The sequence below is a fragment of the Carlito syrichta genome, unplaced genomic scaffold (genome assembly GCF_000164805.1).
Source record: "Carlito syrichta isolate Samal-C Ts95f unplaced genomic scaffold, Tarsius_syrichta-2.0.1 Scaffold310650, whole genome shotgun sequence".
Classification (NCBI taxonomy): Eukaryota; Metazoa; Chordata; class Mammalia; order Primates; family Tarsiidae; genus Carlito; species Carlito syrichta.
Window position 1 is genome coordinate 568,094 of NW_007254746.1, and position 17,975 is coordinate 586,068.

The 17,975-nt window shown below is 35.3% G+C and overlaps 1 protein-coding gene across 1 annotated transcript in view; it reads right to left on the bottom strand.

The window, feature by feature from the left end:
* KIAA1109 (KIAA1109 ortholog) overlaps positions 1 to 17,975 on the bottom strand; it is a 219,682-nt gene that overhangs the window by 128,591 nt on the left and 73,116 nt on the right. Inside the window, exons 25-32 of the mRNA XM_021717738.1 lie at positions 11,531 to 11,781; positions 8,729 to 8,987; positions 6,722 to 7,559; positions 4,157 to 4,227; positions 3,470 to 3,643; positions 2,271 to 2,391; positions 762 to 908; positions 246 to 373 (exon numbers count right to left, since the gene is read on the bottom strand). Coding sequence (XP_021573413.1) covers positions 246 to 373; positions 762 to 908; positions 2,271 to 2,391; positions 3,470 to 3,643; positions 4,157 to 4,227; positions 6,722 to 7,559; positions 8,729 to 8,987; positions 11,531 to 11,781 — 1,989 coding nt within the window. The remainder of the gene's footprint in view (positions 1 to 245; positions 374 to 761; positions 909 to 2,270; positions 2,392 to 3,469; positions 3,644 to 4,156; positions 4,228 to 6,721; positions 7,560 to 8,728; positions 8,988 to 11,530; positions 11,782 to 17,975) is intronic.

The following is a 17,975-nucleotide window of genomic DNA, read 5'->3' on the forward strand; positions in this document are numbered from 1 at the left end:
CAAGTCGAGGCTGCGGTGGCCAGAAGCGGCCACTGCACTCCAGTCTGGGTAACAGAGTGAGACTCCAACTCAAGAAAAAAAAAAAAAAAAGATACTTTACTAGTCTATAAAGAGAACTTTGAAATCACAAAGCCAGTTTTAAGTTTTAACATTACAATTCTCAGAAATAAATTTAAAAGATGATCAAGGCTTGCTTTTATATCCAACAAGATAATCATGGCTCAAATTAATAAAATCTGTCTTACCTGTTCATACGAACTTGTGTAGCAATTCTGTCAAAACACAACGCCACTAGGGAAACATGAGTAACACTCCTACCAGGAGCTGTAGTTGTAGACTCTTCCACTGAGGCTTGTAATAAACATAAGTTTATCTAACACAAAAAAATATCAGAAATTTCAGAATTGAAAAGTGGAAAGTTGTCACTTAAACATAAAATACACAAGATAATGGAAAACTACTATTAAGAATGGCATATCTACATATCTGAGAGTGATTAAGACAAAGTTTATAAACACAGACTCATAAAAATCATAATTAAATCTTTACTAGATGAATGTGTAACATTTTATTAATATCTAGTATTCTACATAAGTAAACTATTACATTAAATATATATTAGATCAGCATGGAAATAAAGTATATATTTTTAAATATTACACATTTTTCTACTACTGTTCACTTTTGTAAATACAGAGGATAAAATTCACCAAAATGCTCTCCTCTTTCAGGAAAAATGTTTTAAAATATGAAATCGTTACCTTTGGTATGCTAACATTAGTCTGAAGACCTTTAATTGTTACATTATCTTGCTTCATTGTAAGATTTGTCTGTGCTTGTCCTTGGTTAGTGGTTCCTATTGTAGGGTGCTCAGTTTTTGTTCCTTGAACGTCTTGTTTGGAAGATAACTAAAAAGATTGAAAGAGGAATTATTTCACAAGCCTTTCATCATCCACAACAGCAACTTGCTTATTCACTGTGTCCTTCTATACCCATCTATGTACCAGCAGTCATGTGGATTAACCTCCCATCTTAAGATTCAAATTTTAGCCAGGCTCGGTGGCTCAGCCTGTAATCCCAGGGCTTTGGGAGGGTGAGGTGAGTGGATTGTCTGAGCCCATGGGTTCAAGACCCACCCAGGCAACTTGGCGAGACCTCATCTCTACAATAAATAAAAAATTAGCAGGGCGTGGTAATGTGTGCCTGTAGTTCCAGCTACTTGGAAGGCTGAGGTGGAAGGATCGCTGGAGCACAGCAGGTTGAGGCTGCAGTGGCCGGGAGTGTGCCACTGTACTCCAGTCCGGGCAAGAGTGAGACTCCAACTCAAAAAAAAAAAAAAAAAAAATTTGAATCTTAGAAAAACTAAGAAATAGACTAGTAGCTTCAGGGTTGAGAAAAGTAATACACATTAAAGTGAAATCAATGTATTTAAAAAAAAAACAAAAAATAGTAATAGTAATTATAACTGGTTCCTTACTGGTTAGGAATATTTTCAAAAAATTTTTTTTAATTCATCTATCCTAACTACCTATGACATTAAATGTCAATACATATTAAATAATTGGTTCACTAAAAATAATCACCCTCACTTTCACCTCTCCTCTGGTCCCTAGTCCAAATAGAATCCAGGTAACTCTGAATATCAAATGGAGAATCACCAGAAAACCACAAGGATATGACTACCAAGCAACAGGTTGTATAGCCAGAACCACAGCATATTGAAAATATCACACAACAGGGGAAAATGAATTGATTCAGTGAAGTAAGCAGGAATAATCTAAAAAATAATATTGAAATACAAGTAATCTAATCATAGGGGAAAGTCAAAAAACAAGCAGTTTTGTTTTCTTAGAAACAGTAAGGTATGAGTTTTAAAGAATGTTCACTCACTAAAGGTCAAATCTCTTTAGAAAAGCCTTGAAACTAAGCTACTTTTGAAATAAAAGAAAAAATAAAGCTATATTTTTTATTTATTTTTAATTTTTTATTTTTTTGAGTTGGAATCTCACTCAGTTGTCGAGACTGGAGTGCGGTGGCTGCTCCCGGTATACTTTTTAAATAAATTATTTTTTATTACTATTCAATCCACAGTACAGTTATATATGCTATCTTTTATGCAGCCAACAATATATAAAGGCTTTTAGAACTTGTCCATATATTCCAATTTAACTTGTAAAAATTTTGAAACATTCCGGTTTTTTCAAGTTTGGACATTCTGTACACACGTGAATACTCAATCTGCTATGCCTACTGAATAAAAAAGTTCTTACATTTTCTGAGAAAGTAGTCTTGCTATTTTGCACAGCTTCCCTAAGGACTTTAGCATGGAGGTCATCTACAATTGCAGCTGGATGTCGGGTACTAGCACAATGAACCATCGCTTCAATATACCTGAGGGGGAAAAAAACAGCAAATAAAAAACTTATATACCACTAATCCTAGATCTAGTTTATGTAAACACATTAGTGAAATTTAGCACGCATTGAATATGTACAACAATTTCTCAACATTGAAATGAGAACACCTAGTCACACTTTGAGAAATTACACAAGGAAAACACTTTTGAAATTGTATCCCCAACATTACCACCCGACTCCAAGATGAACGTTCCAGATTAGGCAGTAGTTTTTTCTTGTACCAACTCCTGAAGATGATTTCCTATGTTCTTCACTTGAATGACATCTCATAAGAATTTTAACAATATAAGTTTTCAAATAAAACGATGTACCTTTGCAGTAAAAGGAAGACTTTCATGAAAATTGGTCCCCACTGAGCCCCTTTTCTCTTCTCAATGCCTTCCTCACTACTTTCATTATGTTCCAGTCTCATTTTTATTCATCTTAGCTTTATCGCCCTAGATAGACTATAAGCTCCTTCCAAGACAAAGTATCTTATTATTTCCTCCTTATCCCTTTATTAACTAGATAGTAGTGAGACTATGAAACACAATAATTAGTTACTGAGTATTAAATCATTTTATGCTCATTAGCCCAGGGAGCAAAAAATAGAAATTATATTTACAATATAATTATTATAATAATGTAATGTACAGTTGGTTTTCCATATCTGCAGGTTTAATATCTACATGTTCAACCAACCATGAATTAAAAATACAATATGCAAAATTGGGATGCAGAACCCATGGATACAAAGGAATCCAACTTTTTGTATCTATCTGTGGGTTCTACAGGGCCAACTCCAGAACCTGAGCATCTGCAGAGGTTGGTATCCATGGAGGTCCTAGAATCAATCCACCACAGATACAGAAGGATGATTAATTATTTAGGCTCAGAAAGTAATAAATAATAACTAACTAAAACACAGACCTCTTCAAATATATTTTCATTGTTATTCTATCAGAACAGTTACCAACAATTTTCTATATGAACATATTATATCACACACACTTATCATGTCACATATATTTATCATTTTATAAAGCAATGGTATTTTTAGATGAAATCAATACCTGTCTAAAGCTTCAGCCACCAGGGGAGTCAAAACAATATCCACAGTTCCCTTTACTTCAACTATGGCTGTTGTCTTGGTCTGAGAGACTGGTTGATCCAGGGTCCACTCTTCTGTTAATGTTTCATCATCAGTGTTATCAACGACTTTCTTTTCTAGTGGAGTATATGGTGTACTATACAATTAACCAAGTAAAGCATATATTAAAAAAAACCGTGAACAAGAATAAAAGTTGGAGCTTCCTTAAGCTGAGTGAACACATACATTTACTTCAACTAAAAATTCCATGAATTTCTTGATGTTTTATGTCTCATTTTCAAAGACAGGCCAAAAGAGGTACTAAAATGCAAACTAATCCAAGATGGCCAATACATCTAATGAGAAAATTTTTTTGATAAACTTACCTGATGGACCATTTGGAAAATATGAAAAGTACAATACTGAATTCTTATTAGCCCTCAATTTTGATATGCCAAGTTATGGCTTACACAGTATGTTTAAACAGAAATGATACCAACTGCTTATAAAGGTAGCCAAAGCCACAGCAGACAAAAGAGCTAAGTTATTTTGGTTAATTTATTTTTAAAGTCCACACTCAAAGAATGGTTATTACTCACAGTAAACTCTACCTCTCTCATAATCAAGAAAGATTGGCTTTAAACTTTAAAAACATGCTAGTCTTACTTACTTTGAAGTTGATCCTGAAAGTTGCATGCCTCTGTCTAGCAAAGAATTGGCTGTGAGCCCCTGCTTGATAACCTAAAATACAAAATATTATAGTATAGAATTTTAATATTATTTCTCATTTTTTGATATCAACCAATATTTGTGAATATCCAAGTTACTTTGTTGATATGATTTAATAGAAAAAAATAACGTTTTTACCTCCTATGTTACTTTTACTATGTTTTTTCCCCTAACCACACCAGCCTCTGGTACCTACCATTTTACTCTCTACTGCAATGAGATCAACTTGCTCAGATTCCACAGATGACACCTTGAGTTATTTGTCTCTCTGTGCCTGACTTATTTCACTTAATACTGCCCACCGTCTTCATCCATATTGTCACAAATGACAGAATTTCCTTCTTTCTTATAACTGAATAATATTCAATTGTGCATATATATACTACATTTTCTTAATCTATATATTCAGTAACAGACATTTAGGTTGAATCCATATATTGACTATTGGGAATAGTGCTGCAATGAACACAGGATGCAGATATCACTTCAATGTACTATATTAACTGCCTTTGGACATGTACCAGATAATGGGATTAGTGGATATGGTAATTCTATTTTTAATTTTTTGAGAAACCTACATATACTTTTTCATAATGGCTCTACTAATTTACATTCTCAGCAACAGTGCATAAGGGTTCCCTTTCCTCCACATCCTTGCCAAAGCTTGTTATCTTTTGTCTTTTTGATAATAGCCACTCTATTCAATGCTCTGTTTTTGAAGTTGTCTAAAGATATTAATTTCTTGACCTATCTTCTCCAGAGATTTGACTTCCTAATGAAACTGGAAAGATTTATTTAAAATACTGAAATAATTCTATCCTCTCAGGTACTATTCTGCATACCAAATACCATTCTGTTCCACACTGGAAAATTCATATACCAACATACTTCCACATGGAATAAAGGGAATACTTTGAAATCTTAGCACAGGTAATATAAGAAATGAGCACAGCCTTAAAACCAAAATTCTCGACTGCCACTAATGTTTCCTCTTCAATACTTATTATTCAAATACCTACATAGTACAACTATAGACTACTGCAACAGCCTCCCAAGCAATCTCCCAATTCTCTCTTGCTTAATGACAATTCAGTTCCACTTAGTAGCCAAGAACATGAGATCACATCACATTTCCTTAAAGCTCTCAAAAGTTAATAAGTTAAATGACATTAAAATAAAATCAAACTCTTGATCCATGTTCTGTAAGTCCTGAGTGATCTTGCCCTCATTAGGTAACCAGCCTCATCAAGAGCAGTCTAGCTGCTCATTATTTCTCAGGCACACTGACCTCTTTCCCTCTTCAAGACTATCGGAAGGCTGTTGCCTCTGCCTGAAACGCAGTGCTCCTGGGTCCACCAACCTCAATTCCTCCTCATTCTTCAAGTTTCATTTTAAATATTGCCTCCTCAGCTGGATCTTCCCTGTCAATACAATCTAGGTAGCCCCAGTCCCCATTATTTCTCTATCCCAATATTCTTTGATTGTCTGTCTTTCAGCTACATGTCTGCTTCCCTCACCACTATACATCAAATACTTGGCACACAGTGGTAGTAATAAATATCTGAAATAAAAATGATTGAATTAACATTTAAATACTTTAAATAAGTACAATAAATGTATACACACATATATGTATCTAAGCATGTGCATATATAGTATGTATACATATGTATATACTACATAAGATTCCCGAACATTATTAATCAGTTCCATAAGAGTTTATGCTTAATCTTATGCTTAACTGTAATCTTTAACATCACAAAAAGTTTGTTTCATAATTTATCATTTTAAAAATAGAGCTTTCATGTTAGCTATTACCACTAAATTTATTTTGAGATTTTTTTTTTTAGCAAACCTAACAAAGCTATTTTCAGAAATGCCCAATAACCAAATTCATACTAAATTATAAGAACTCAATTGTCAAGTGAGTGAAATTAGCTTTCCATAGAAGCAGTTATGAATTAGCAGAAAGAACACTAAATATTAAAAACAACTTCAGAATTTTATTTTTAAGACAGAAAGTATGACTTCACAGAGACTTTATCCTACTTGTACAGTATAATGCAGACACAGAATGTGTTAATTGACTAGACTGGTGTAGTAACAATCAAGCCTTAATCATTCCTCAATTTAATTTGCTTAAATTTGTAATACTCATCAATAATCCTGAGCCCTAATTCTGTGTATGTGTGCATACGCACATATATAAAGTATGTATACAAAGCCATTACTGTATGTGTGTGTGCATGTGTGTGTATATATATGTGTATGTGTATGTGTGTGTATATATATATGTGTGTGTGTATGTGTGTGTATATGTGTGTGTGTGTGTGTGTGTGTGTGTGTGTGTGTGTGTGTGTATCTGTATGCACATAAAGCCATGACTTCAGAAACTATGTCTTTCAGAAAGGTAGCTAAATGCATGAGGGTAATTTTGAAAACAATTTTTTAAAAATCCAGTTTTCTAAATAAATGTATCAGTAGAAACTAATGATCTGGTTTATACCTTAAAAGTTGGAACTGAAAGCTGTTCAAATGATGATGAACTTTCTTCACTGGTGGGTGTATCCAGATCAAGGGGACGATGTAATGAGGACTTAGAGGTTCTTTTGTTGGCTGGGTGCTTAACTGACCAATTAATCACCTGGAACTGGGTAAGGTAAGTTTGATAACAATTCATCACAGGTTGTTGGGAAGTAATCTGTTCGCTCTCTGCTGTCTTCTCACCTTCCACAATATATAGATGTTCTATAACATCATCTTCTCCACCCAATGCAGAAACAAATGAAGCCTGAGACGGATGGGTTTTGAACGGCAGAGTTCGGGAATCCTGAATGCTTTCTCCATGGCCAGTAAGTGGTCCTTCTACACTGTGATATATGGAACCCCTACTGTAGTCAATCTGCTGAGTTTGCTTTTTCTTCTTTTTTCTACCTGGATAAGTTCCAGGACCTTCATCACTGCTAATGGGCTCAAATTCCTCAGCTGCAGAAAAGTAGGCTTCACTATCAGCCATGGACATGCTGGAATCCATTGATCGATACTGATGAAATGAATTGGAGTCTGCTGATGGTGTGTATGGGAAGGAACCAAAACTTCTCCTCTGTTTTGGTGAGTCTAATACATTCTCATCACTTCGAGAGACATCACTGCTGAACTGTACTCCAACTGTGACAGGCTGCTTGTCCCCATAGAAAGCAGCCGTGAGACTCTTAGTACTTCCAAGTCGAGTGGAACAGACAGAAGCTTGTCGTTTCAAGGGAGATCTAAGAGGAGATTGACCTACTGACTTATCCTGAGTATTAGGAGACACAGGGCTATTTCCTGAAATTTCTGTAGGAATACTAAAACAGAAAGCAATGCTATTACCATTTTCCATATATCATATGACTTAAGCATAAACACAAGTACCTATATAAATCCTTATAGTAATTTTAATCATTTATTTCACAAATAAGACAAAATGTAAAATGTTACAATATCCACTCAAAGTAGCAAAACAGCATAATATATGTTCATATACCCTATAGAGTTAAAAAAAAATTTAAGTGAGCTTATAACACAATAAAATTTAAAGAAACGCAGAAAATAATCTTCAATCCATAATCCATTGGCACTAGTGTATCCACAAGAAGCTTTATTTTTTAATATCCTCTAAAACCATGTCCATACCAGGGACCTTTGAAAAAAGGAGACGGAAGTAGTAGTAGTAGTCACAGATAACCCCAATATTTCTGACTTCTGCAACTGATGCACTAGTGCCATTTACAGAGGCAGAACAAGTTGAAAAGGACAGGATTAAGGCCATTTTTAATATGCTGAGTGTCAAGCCTTCATGAAACATCCAAGTAGAAATATCAAGAAGGTAGCTAGGCTTGAATTGCAGAGACAAGTTTTGGCTAGAGTTTTACATTTAAAAGATGTTAGCTAACGAGCATAACTGAAGCCAAATAACTACTGAGACTGTCTAAAGAAATGGTGTAGAATGAATGGAGAAAAAGGTGCAGAATGAAGTCCAAAGAAATAACAACATTCAACAAATGGCAACCTGTAAGAGGAAGAAAAAGAAAGGAAGGAAGGAAATGGAGACCGAGAAGGAATGGCCAAGGAAGTGGGAGGAAATCCTGAAATGTGCCACCAGGCCAAGAGGAAAGCGTACTTCAAGAAGGAAATGGCCAATTATAAAGGGCTACGAGGAGGACCAAAAAATATCCACTAAACCAAAAGGGTAACAGGGGGCTGTCTACAATAATTCGCTCTGAGTGGTGGAATGACAAGAAACATTTATTTTTGTTATGCTTTCCTGTATTTTCTTCATATCTGGAATGAATATATATGTATTATTTTTGGATTCAGAGAAACAAGAGCAAACTGACATTTCAAAATATATTCAGGTATAGGAAAAAATTTTCTAAAGTGGGGAAGTGAAGAGGAAAGAAGTTTTTCTTGCCACAATTTTAAAAAATTATAGTCCTATTATAATCAGGTTTCTAAATCTACTTTGAATACTGACCTCACTTGTCCATCATCTCTTTTTGTACCATGCATGAACTCTTTTTGAACCAAATGGTCATCAGCAACGGAAGAGGGACTTTCCTTTTCACTGGCCAACAAAGGCTGTGCAGCACTAGAACTGCTATTCTCTTCTGAAGAAGAGGATGAACTGTGAGATCGTAATGGAACTTGAAGACTGAGGTGCTGAGTTTTCCTCTCTACTTCTATTCCCACTGTTTTGTTCTCCCAGTCTTTCCTCTTCATGCCATTCATGTTACCTAAACAAATAAAAAGTTGGGTTAAATGAGCATAACAATTTCAAAAACAATTTATGAAAAATCTGACATTTTAATTTTGCTTTTAGTATAATCATTTTTAATAAGCCCAGATCTCGAAGTCCACATAACAATATGTCAAACACTATAGAAAGATAGCTATATAAGTATGAATCCAAAGTCCATAAACAGTGAAATTTTTCCTATAAAATCTTTTATTTGATATATGTGCTGCTAAAGTGAGCACTATAGTCTTTTATTTGAAAATTCTGAAACGTACAGAAAACTTTCAAGAATAAAACAAAGAAAAAGATGTTTTCTTTTACTCATATTTATTTTAAACATTTTGCCCCACTTGCTCTAAAAGTTCAATGAGCCGGGACTTTATCATTTTTCATTCACCAATGTTCTTCCAATGCCCAGAACAATGCCTCAGACACAGGAAGCACTCAATAAATGGTTCTGTGAATGAATAAATAATGACTTCATGGTCAGAGTGGCATACCACTGTTTGCACCACTGTTTCAGAGTTTCATAAAGAGTCTTGTTATGTATTATATAATCTGGAGAGAAGGCAGGAACAAAAGGAGAAATTTATGGCTGCCTTGATCCAAAAAGTAACTCTTGCTCAACATCTCCTCTCCTCCAGCCATCTCTGTGCTACCCAAGGAAAAGGAACCTGCTAGTGGAGAAAACACCTCCCTGAACAGAATGCTGCTCAAATGAAATTCAAGGAGTAAGAAAACTTACGATCTTGCAATATAACATTATTTATTTTTAATACCACAGATGTAAAATAGAACAACAGAAGTCAAAAGAAAAATGAGTTTGATTCACTTCTAAATGATATAGGAACCCAGTGTTCACTGGCCTTCCAAGTAGATCCTTAATTCTACCAATATGCCCTCCTAGATTCTATCCTGACACTGCATGCATATTCAATTCCTAGAAGACTCAACAATCAGAAACTCAGATATTTATGTAGGGGTTAATTCCAATCTTCCCTGGAAAGGAAACTTATGGCAATTTAGTAATTACAACTCACTACTGACAGAATTGACAAGAGGTATTGATACTTCCTATTACATATTATAATTATAATTAGCTTTACTTTGTTATATGTTTCAAGAGAATTTATTATTTTTCCCCATTCTACCATGTATAAATTCCTGGCAGATTTTCTCCCTTGAGCTACAGATGGTTAAGTTTTGAAAACCAAGCAGATTTTATCATTGGTATAGCTGTAGTACAGTAGAAAAAACACCAATGTGGCTTCCATAGCCCCGATTCTAGTTTCTGCTCAGTCATACTTGGCTGTATTACTTTGTACAACTCAGTCTCAGTAATAAGCTTCCGTTTCCTCACTATAAAACAGATAATACCCACCTCATATGGTAGCTTGGGGATTAAATGAGAAATTGCCAGAGTAAACCTTTAAAAATAAACATTATTCAAATAGAAAAAAGCACTATAAGACAGATAAATTACAGGCATCTATATTATCCTTTACATGCCAAGAAGTTGTGGTGTTTGCTTTATTTTATAAGATAATCTTCTCTTGTTCTAGCAAAACAACTAAAGTAAAATTACCTTAAAATAACACGTACACATTTATATATTACTATTCAATAAAAAAAGCATTTAAACAGGAAGAAATTTAAAGTATGTGGCCAGTTCTTTCCTCTGAGAGTTCCTATACACAGGAAATCAATCTGATAAATTCTTAAGATTAAAACAACTCCTTCCTATCTTTTTGGGTTTTTTTTTGACTACTGACAAAAGGCGGAGCTAAATTAACATTTTTAAATGGATGAAGGGAAAAAGGCTAAATATTGGTGAAATATCGAGACTTTTCTACATTTCACACCTTTTACAGCATGGCAACTTAAGTAGTAAGTATTGTACTTAATTGTAGAAGCACACAACTAGAAAATCCATTTCTGAAGTCTTTGGAAAAAAGATACTAGATAAATCTAAATCTAATAAAATTAAAGTCACCCTTCATCACTCATACCAAACTGGTGTATCTGCAGTTATTCTAAAGACTCTAAGGAAAGATCAAATTTCTCTTCTTGAATGTTTAATTTTATTGTTAAGGAAAATATTTTGCAAAGGCAGTTGGTAACATGGGTGCCAATAGTATAAATAATATTATTCATAAGTGTTCCTATAAAAATAAGTTTGGTAAAACAACTGTTACCGTGAAGTACAGCTATTCCTACGTATATCTCTGGAAGCTGGGTTATAGTAAAATAACAATATATAAGGAAATATTCAGAGGAAGCTTTGAGAGGAAAGCCATTCATGTCCACAACAGAAGGTCTGAACAGCAGACCTACTTACATTCTATATAACTCTGAAAATACCACTAGTCTTATCTGGCTTTAGTTAAGTCATGTGCAAAACTAAGGTGGATTATACTAAACCCTATCCACAAGACTACTCAAAAACTAACTGAGATGATAGAGTAACCCTGAACTTTTTTCAGAATAATATAGGAATGAAAACAATAAAAGATTAGCACAAATAATAACACATTTTATTACCATCTATAATTTTGGGAATTTCTTTAGTAATAATCCATTCTCCAGGCTGTAGCAGAGATTGTCCATAATACATATCAGACTCCGCACTCGTGCTTGAAAATGCAGAGCTACTGGAAGGGGTCAACTCTTCAAGCTTGAAGAAATCTAGGCCAGTTACTGTGCCACCAAAAAATCTGCAGCCACCAAGACAACCACATTTGTTTCTACACCTCTTATTCTTCAAGATGTCGTCTGGCCACAAAAACCACAACCTAAACAGAACCCAAAACAAAAAAAAAACAGTAAATTTGAAAAACTCATTAAGAAATAAAAAAACTTTTTGGCAGATAATTAAATACAAGATGATTGTTAATACTGTAAAAGAAAAAGTTAACACAATACAAAGGTTTATTCCATCGGCAGTAGGTCTTTTTAATCGTTTTGCTTTAAAAAAAATAAAAACAGGTTTACCACAGTGAGATGGAAATATGAAGAAATTATTGTTATAGAGATACAGCATACATTTAAAAAACCAACACATTAAAATGCAGCATATAAAAAGCAGGCTCTTAAATCCAGCTTTAAAACAGTACTAAACAGTCTCATAAAGACTAAAATTTTGAAACATTTATCTAAAAAGGGACAAAACAATGAGTATAAGTTATGCTTATGAGATAACTCCTATACTCTTAGCATTTCAGTGTCTTTAGCATTTCAGGGCCTATTTTATACTGCAAATTTGATATATAAAAAATTTACAAATACGGAGCATGTAAAAATATTTTTCTCAATATAACAAAATAATGAGCAATTCTATATTTTAGAGAAAAGCAACTAGCCAGTTCCACTCCCTTGTAATAAGGACTATGAATACAGTATTAAGAATGTATGTAAACTACAGGTACTGTAATAAATGACTCACGGATCTGTTAGTACTTAATGAATTCTCCTTTCATAAAAAGTATTGTATAATAAAAATCTGTGAAATATATCTTTATTCACTCTTTTACCTTAGATAACAAAATAATCTCATATTTGCAGTCCATTTTTCTAAGCATTTGCACATGTATTATCTCATGACCCTCACAGGAAGACAGAACAGGTTCTACCACCTTCATTTCACATTCATTAATTATATTTCTTGAACATGTCTATTAAGTGCCTCATTTTATGCTAGGCAAAATTGACACAATCCTTATCAATATGAAATTTACAATACAGAGGAAAACATGGGCCAAAAACAAGAAAATAAAACCTAATCATATACAGGGAGTTGTGGCAAATAAAATAGAGGGAAACTTAAAAAGTAACATGTGAGGGTAACCCCTTCAGGTCCCCTCCCACTGTGGGAGCTTTTCTGTCCTCTCAATAAATACTGCTTTATAAAAAAAAAAGTAACATTTGAGCTGTGAAAGATGAGGTGGAATGAAAATGTTAAACTAGAAGTTGAAACATCAGGCTGGGCTTGGTGGCTCAACCTGTAATCTTAGCACTTTGGGAGGCCGAGGTGAATGGATTGCCTGAGCCGGTGGTTCAAGACCAGCCTGGGCAACTTGGCGAGACCTGTCTCTAAAATAAATAAAAAATTAGCCAGGCATGGTAGTGCACGCCTGTAGTTCCGGCTACTTGGAAGGCTGAGGTAGAAGGTTCACTGGAGCCCAGCTGGTTGACGCTGGGGTGACCATGAGTGTGTCACAGCACTCCAACCTGGGTGACGGAGTGAGACTTCAACTCAAAAAAAAAAAAAAAAAGAAATTGAAACATCAATCATAAGGAAGACATAAGGAAAAATGTATGAAAATGCCTTAAGGGAGAGTTTGAGGTTACTTCAATTAGAAACTATCGATTTCAAATCACTTCTGTATTTTAAAGCAGTAAGTCATGCAGCAAAAATCCTTAAAACATTATCAAAATAAAAGATCTTATATACACAGTAGATATTTTTTAACTTCATTTGTGCAGCAAAGGCTTAGGAGAATGCATGGCTTTGGAGAGAGCCAGACCTGAGTTCAAATTCTAGTTGTACCACTTACTAACTCTAAAGCTTCATGCAAGTTAACTAACATCTCTGAGTATGGCTTTGGAATCCTCTAGGTCTGAGTTCAAATTCTAGCTGTGGCAGTTACTAACTCTAGAGTCTCAGACTAGTTAGTTAACATCTTTGAGTCTGGCTCTGGAGTCCTCTAGACCTGAGTTCAAATTCTAGCTGGGTCACTTACTAATTCTAGCGCTTCGGGCAAGTTTTCACATCTGTAAAATGATAGCTTGATATATCTAATAAGATGGTTGTGAGAATCAAGTGGTATAGCACATTTAGAGTACCTGGTACAAATTCTGGAATACAGAAGTTACACAACAAATATTAGTTCCCTTTCTCTATCTTCATATAATCCAATACACTAATTCTCAAACTTCAGCTTGCACAAAATCACCTGAAGGGCTTGTCAAACTAGGTGTAGTTGGGCTCGTCCCCCAGAGTTTCTGATAGAGATCTGGGAAGGCCTGAGAATATTAATGTCTAACAAGTTCCAAGGAGATGTTGATGCTGGTGGCTTGGTTTTTTAAGAAACATTAATCTAATGAAATTAATGGCCTATATATCTAGTAGCTTTTCTAGTAATATTAGGAATGAAAATATCTGTGCCCCCAAGCTTCTGGGACTCAATGCATATGAACAAAGGCATCACAGAGAGGCAATTCACCATGGACCCTAAGAATCCCTACATGTTTTTGCTGAGTATGCCAAAAATGCACGGCTCTGTCCAGGCCATTTCTCAGGACTGTGTTTGGAACATGTAACCCTGAGGTTTAAGGTAATGTTTCATCCTAGAAAAGAGCAGGCTTGCTTTCACTTGCTATGAATACCACATCCTATGGTAAGACTCTCTAAACTCAGTGTTTATTTTCTAAATATAATTCATTTTGAGCAGCTATCCATCACACATGAGCCTTTTTGTCACCTCCTACAGGACTCAGCGACAGAATTGCCACATTTAGCCAATAAAAATAACTGTGTCCAATGCATTATATGGAACATTTTTGTTATTTATCTGAAAGTCGAATTTAACAGGGCATTCTGCATTTTATCTGGCAATCCTACTTGGGGCAGGAGGAACCAATGCAAACATATGACTTTAGCTACTGCTTTTGCAGTGAGTAATATAGTCTCCGATCAGTTTTGTGTCTTCTGTTAGCATCCATGAAATTGTGATAGGCTAACTTGTTAACTTGCAAGAAGCATAAAAATCCCAGACTCTTTACAATTCTTGACCAAACAAGAGCATTGAAACCAACCTAAATGAGCCATATGGAGCAACCTAAGTCAGCAGAGATCAGTTTCTTCGCTCCATTAGCACCTTCTTGCACCACTTAACCTAATCAGAGACAGGCATTTCAGTTCATACTAACTAGCTTCCTGAGATATAATCAACAAAAAAGCCTATTTATTTTAAACAACATTCTCCACACATAAGCTTTCATACTCAGATTTATAAGACATTGAGTCTCCCTAGTTTAACTTAAAATATTAGTGCAGGGCCAGGCTCGGTGGCTCAGCCTGTAATCCCGCGCCTTTGGGAGGCTGAGGTGAGTGGATTGCCTGAGCCCGCGGGTTCGAGACCCTCCTGGGCAGTGAGACCTCATCTCTACAATAAATCAAAGAATCAGCCGGGTGTGGTAGCGCGCCCCTGTAATTCCAGCTACTTGGAAGGCTGAGGCGGAAGGATCGCCAGAGCCCAGCAGGTCGAGGCTGCGGTGGCCAGGAGCGGCCACTGCACTCCAGTCTGGGCAACAGAGTGAGACTCCAACTCAAAAAAAAAATTAGTGCAATCTCAATAAGAAGTTCAACAGGATTTTGTTTCTTAAATTAGAAAAACAGTTCTCAAGTTCTTGTGAGAAAGTTAACAGATGAAAATAATATTCTGTAAAATGGGAAAATGAACAGTTTTCCCTTTGTATTTAAATAGGTATTTGTAGAAAAATTTATTTACCTCCTTACCTGGATTAATACACACATTCTCTCTTCTCTCTCTCTCTCTTGCTCTCACTCTCGCTCTCTCTCTTGCACGTGCGCGCGCACACACACACACACACACACACACACACACACACACACACACCCCATATGAAATCCATATGGATTTGAGTTTTATATAACAAAAAAAGAATAAAATAAGAAAATGTAGGTGCAATTTATCAGCAATAATTTTTTTTCTCAAATTAGTACAAGAAATTACAAAGAGAAAGACTGACATGTTTGAACACATAAAATTAACATATGTATGTGATAATAAAACCAAATCTAGAAGATGAAACAAACGCAAAATACTAGCAACAGGAATCACAAAACAGGTGGTAACCCATAAAGACCTCTTAAAACTGGTAAGAAAAACACACAGGTGGTAACCCATAAAGACCTCTTAAAACTGGTAAGAAAAACACCAAACCCCCAATAAATAAATGTGTGTAGCATACAAACAGGTAATTCAAAATGAGGAAATCAGCTAATAAATATATTTGGTATTAACCTCAGAAATAAATAAATGAAAAATGAAGAGATGTCACCTTTCAGTTACCATAAAACATCCAAAATGTATCAAAAATATAATGAGACAGGGACTCTCTACACAGACACGGGGGATATAAACTGAAATATAATATCTGTGAATTAATTTGGGAATGCATATCAAAAGTTTCAATTTTTAAAATTTATTTTTTTATTTTAAAGATGTGGGGTACAATTCAAGGTTAAGTTTACAAACATTGATTATGCAGGTACCCTTGTTGATGAGGTGTGCCCCTCCCTCCCTTAGCAGTTTCCCTTAGCTGCCAATCCCAACCCCCCTCCTCTGGCAGTTTCCCATTATGCCAATCCCTTTCTTACAGTATTATGATAACTGTTCAAGGTTCACTTATGAGTAAGAACATATGGTATTCTGTTCTTTGTTTCTGTGATAGATCACTGAGTACGATAGACTCTAAATCCATCCAAGTTGCTGTGAAGTTCATATTTGTCCTTCTTTATGGCTGCATAATATTCCATTGTGTATACGCACATTTTCTTTGTCCAGTCCAGCTTTGATGGGAAACATGTTTTTGCTATGGTGAATAGAGCTACAACAAACATACATGTGCAGGTATCTTTTTTGTAGAATGATTTGAGTTTCTCCAGGTACATTCTCAATAGGGAAATTGCTGGGTCATATGGAAGGTCGTTTTCTATTATTTTCATATACCATCACAGTCTTCCAAAGAGGTTGCACTAGTTTGCATTCCCACCAGCAGTGTAGAAGTCTTCCTATTTCTCCACATCCTTGCCAGCATCTGTTGTTTGTTATATTAATGATGGCTATTCTTACTTGGGCTAGGTAGTATCTCAATGTGGTTTTGATTTGCATTTCTCTGATGATGAGTGAGGTTGAGCACTTTGTCATGTGTCTGTTGCCTGCCTGTATATCTTCTTATATGAAGTGTCTATTCATGTCTTTTGCCCACTTTTTAATGTGGCTGTTTGTTTTTTTCCTTTCAGCATATTTGAGCTCCTTGTAGATCCTAGATGTTAGGCCTTTGTCAGATATACCTTTGGCAAATATTTTTTCCCATTCTGTGAGCTGTCTCCCTGCTTTCTTGATGGTTTCTTTTGCTTTGCAGAAACTTGTCGGTTTGATGAAGTCCCACTTGTCTATCTTATTTCTTATGGTATGGGCACTTAGAGTTTGGGTCAGGAATTGGTTGCCAGTTCCAATTTCCCTAAGAGTGTCTCCTGCGTTTTCTAAGATTCTTATAGTTTAAGGTTTACGTTTAGATCTTTGATTCATTTAGAGCTAATTTTTGTGTGTGGGGATAGGTAGGTGTCCTGTTTCAATCTTCTGCATATGGTCAGCCAGGTTTCCCAGCACCATTTATTGAATAGGTTCTCCTCTCCAACAGTGGCTGTTGTTGGAGGCTTTGTCAAAGATGAGTTGGTTGAGAAACTGAGGCTTTACTTCTGGAATCTCTACCCTGTTCCATTGGTCTACATGCCTAATCTTATACACAGGCTGTTTTGATTACTGGAGGCTTATAATAAAGTCTGAAGTCTGGAAGTGTGATACCTCCTGCTTTGTTTCCTTTGTTAAGGATTGTTATGGTTATTCGTGGTCGTTTACGTTTTCATATGAATTTCTGTATTGTCATTTCCAGGTCTAAAATTGATGCTGGTTATTTAATGAGTACTGCATTGAATCTGTAGATTGCCTTTAGTAGAACGGACATTTTAACAATGTTCATTCTTCCTATCCATGAGCATGGGATATTTTAAAATTTGTTTGTGCCTTCTTGGATTTCTTAGAGCAGTGTTTTATAGTTCTCATTGTAAAGGTCTTTCACTTCTCTGGTTAGGAAGATGCCAAGGAATTACATTTTTTTATTTTGTTGGTATCGTTAATAGAATTGTGCTTATTTGGGTCTCTGCCTGCTTGTTGTTGTT